At 39.9% G+C, this 3,510-nt stretch overlaps 1 protein-coding gene across 1 annotated transcript in view; it reads left to right on the top strand.

The window, feature by feature from the left end:
* Positions 1 to 229: 229 nt before the first annotated feature.
* RAD17 (RAD17 homolog (S. pombe)) overlaps positions 230 to 3,510 on the top strand; it is a gene marked incomplete at both ends in the record, with an annotated part of 11,232 nt that continues 7,951 nt past the window's right edge. Inside the window, 3 exons of the mRNA XM_010016178.1 lie at positions 230 to 317; positions 1,719 to 1,994; positions 3,125 to 3,208. Of these exons, the coding sequence (XP_010014480.1) occupies positions 230 to 317; positions 1,719 to 1,994; positions 3,125 to 3,208 (448 nt within the window). The remainder of the gene's footprint in view (positions 318 to 1,718; positions 1,995 to 3,124; positions 3,209 to 3,510) is intronic.

The following is a 3,510-nucleotide window of genomic DNA, read 5'->3' as shown; positions in this document are numbered from 1 at the left end:
TGAGGCCCTTAGTGACATGGTTTGGTGGTGGCCTTGGTAGTGCTGGGGCAATAGTTGGACTTGATGATATTAAAGGTCTTTTCCAACCTAGCTGATTCTGTGATTCTTGCCCTCAAATACTTCATTGTCTGGTAGTGGCCTGTTTGATTAATTCTTACATGTAAACATCAGAACATTCATGGACCTTTTTGGAGATGATGCGTCTGTTCTGTTGCCCCTGTTTTCACAGAGCTGTGTTTTGCATGTCACCTTTTACAGCTCCTATGCTAAAAGGTTATCGTGTGGTTGTTACCAACGGAGAGCCTGTAATCATTCTGGTAATATTTTTGGGACCATAGTTAGGCTGAAAAGTAGCTCTGGGTTCTAAGTTTGTACACCCATTCTGACAGGGTCTGGACGGGTGTACAAAAAATTTCTAACATCTTAATTTGAATCTTAAATTAAATATTTCTAAATCTTAAATTAAATATTGATGCTGCTAACAGTTTTGTTCCTTGTCACCATCAGACAGATTTGAGTGACAGTCTCATTCTAGGTTCCTCATCCCACTTCCTCATAAGCAAATGAAACATTTGATTTTACTGCGCCACTGTCATGGTTTAAGCCCAGCTGGTAACTCGGAACCATGTAGCCACTCGCTCACTGCCCCCATTTCTTCCTCCCAGAGGGATGGGGAGGAGAATCGGAGGAATGTAACTCTCATGGGTTGAGATAACAGCAGTCCAGTAACTAAGGTATAACACAAAACCACTACTGCTACCACCAATAATAACAGTAAGGGAAATAAGAAGGGGAGAGGACACAACTGCTCACCACCCGCTGACCGATACCCAGCCCGACCCGAGCAGCGATCTGGGCCTTCTGGGTAACTCCCCCCAGTTTATATACTGGGCATGACGTGCTGTGGTATGGAATACCCCTTTGGCTAGTTTAGGTCAGGTGTCCCGTCTCTGCTTCCTCCCGGCTTCCCCTCCTCCCTGGCAGAGCATGAGACTGAGAAAGTCCTTGGTCAGAGTAAACATTACTGAGCAACAACTAAAAACATCGGTGTGTTATCAGTGTTGTTCCCAGACTGAAAGTCAAAACCACAGCACTGCACCAGCTACTAAGAAGGAGAAAAAATGACTGATGTCGCTGAACCCAGGACAGCCACCCAACTAATAGGTTCTCTGTCATCTCTTTCCTGCTTCTAAACACAAATGTCTGCATTGCCAATGTTATAAAAAGAAAAAAATAACTGCCACATGCTGAAAACATGAGGGGGCAGAGGACATAAAACATGAACATGACCTTAATATAAAAAGGATATAACTAAGCTTGTACTACTTTTTCATTCTTATCAGAGTTTTAATTTTATTTCTTTAGTTTGAACATCTGTTTTCAAAATTTTCAGCTTGTTCAGATTTGCTGATATGCTGCAAAATATCACAGTGTGTAAGGTTTGTAATACTGAGGAAGCATATAATTGAGGCATTCAAAAAGCATAACTGCCCAGGTTTGTGGCTAACTAGTCATTAGTCATAGAATCATAGAATGGTTTGGGTTGGAAGGGACCTTAAAGATCATCCAGTTCCAACCTTCAATTCTAATGAAGTTCTTTACATCTATGACATATTCTTACATATGCTTGACAAAAATCTCTGATTTTGTAAAGACAACTGTACCAAATTCAGGGGAGGAGAGTGCTACATTGAAGCAAAACATTTGTATTTTACCAGGTGACAGATTGGTTGGCGCATTCATTTGATGACTTCTTAGGAAACACAAGTGTTTCCCCCAATGCCATTCCTGTGAAGCCACTCGAAGGCAGCTCTGGTAGAAACCAGCAGCAGAAGAAAGACGTGTCTTCTGTGACAGAAAGCAGAAGAAGCAAAGTTCTGCCCAGAAAAAGAGCAAAGTCGTCTTCAGTAGATCTATCTCGTAACAAGTCCAGACAAAACTGGAGCCAGTCTCAAGATGAACCATGGGTAGATAGATACAAACCTGAAACTCAGGTGTGAGAGTTATTCTCAGTGCTAATGTAGTAGTGACATTACAGTGTGACCTGTTGTGCGTCTGTTCATCATCTGTATTGGTCAGCTTCTAAGTATATCCTGTTTTACTAGAGCAGCAAAGTACTATTTTGATTTATTTACTGCTTGTAGGTAAGATTTTAATGAGGTATTTATGTATAGGAAGTGCATTTTTCTCAGGCTTCCTGAGGATATAAAGCTACTGATGAGGTGTTTCCTATCAATCCACTCCTGAACTTTTGAGCCTGTTTCTGAATTTCAGCCAGATCTCACAGCTCCAAGTACTAGGAAAATCCACAGCTAAAGAAAGAGGAGAGAACTGAGTCAGTGCACTCATTATGGGAGAGATAATGGAAATCATCTTGAGTGTTACTGGGCAGCAGTTAGCCATTAGCATGTTCAGACTACTTGACTGATTGCAGTTTCCGCTATCTCCTGTTTGCTCGATGCATCTTGGCATGACTTTGAGGGTGTGGGGCACTGTGGTACCTTAGGACTTCAAGGAGAATGGACTCAAACCTGTAGTAAACCTGTCTTCCCTGGTTCTGCTGTTGGAACAGCTTTTTCATAGTGTGTGTCAAAGATGTCAGCATGTGAGTTAAATGTCTCTTAGTTTTGAGTGCTGGTTGATGTAAATAAGTTAGTGTAGTGCTTGTATTTTGTATTTAAATACTTAATAGCTCATCTCTGGAGAGGAATTGAGTTGGAAGGCTAGAAGGTGAGTAAGTTGCCTGAGATTTGCAGAAGTTCAGAAAAGCTATGTAGTATTAGAGTCAGTACAGCCTGAAAAGTTCCACCTCCAGCAATAGCTATAAGGCATACTGGCACAAACAGGCAAGATTGTAATGTTACTTTAGGAATAACAGATAAATAATACATTATTTACCGACTGATAGTGATGGAAAATTGGTTGTTGGAGGAAACAGGCTGAAGTGATTATTCTTAACTGTTGCACTTATTTCTACATAGTATGTTCCAATTTCATATGTTTATGCTCATACATGTCTGTTACTGTTCCAGTCAGCATGTATTCTGTTCTTGAATCTCATTATTGCAGTCTTGGAAACCAACAGGTGTGTATATGCATTCAATATAGTTTAATCTTGTTTTAGAATGACCTTGCTGTGCAAAAGAAGAAGATTGAAGAGGTTGAAGCCTGGTTAAAAATGCACATATTACAGAGGCAGCCAAAGCAGGTAATACTGCTGAAATTAGCAGCTAGGGTTATAAAAAAGTACAGATGAGCTGGATTCAATTTTATTTTAATTTCAGAGAAAAAACTCAACTTATAATGCAATAGATACATAATCACTACCTGTAAGAAATCTAATAAGAAGACAGATTAGAGCTTGTAGATTTGTTTTCTAGGATCAAGTCAGTTCACACCTTTTCAGTTTGTGATTGTAACTGCATTTTATCTTCCACAGGTTAATTTTAAGTATCTTGAGAAATTCACAGGTGCACAGACTTGATGTAATAGGATGTTTTTAACCTTGTG

The sequence above is a fragment of the Nestor notabilis genome, unplaced genomic scaffold (assembly GCF_000696875.1).
Source record: "Nestor notabilis isolate BGI_N333 unplaced genomic scaffold, ASM69687v1 scaffold32346, whole genome shotgun sequence".
NCBI classification, from domain to species: domain Eukaryota; kingdom Metazoa; phylum Chordata; class Aves; order Psittaciformes; family Psittacidae; genus Nestor; species Nestor notabilis.
This window is presented reverse-complemented; position numbering and strand designations above follow the sequence as displayed.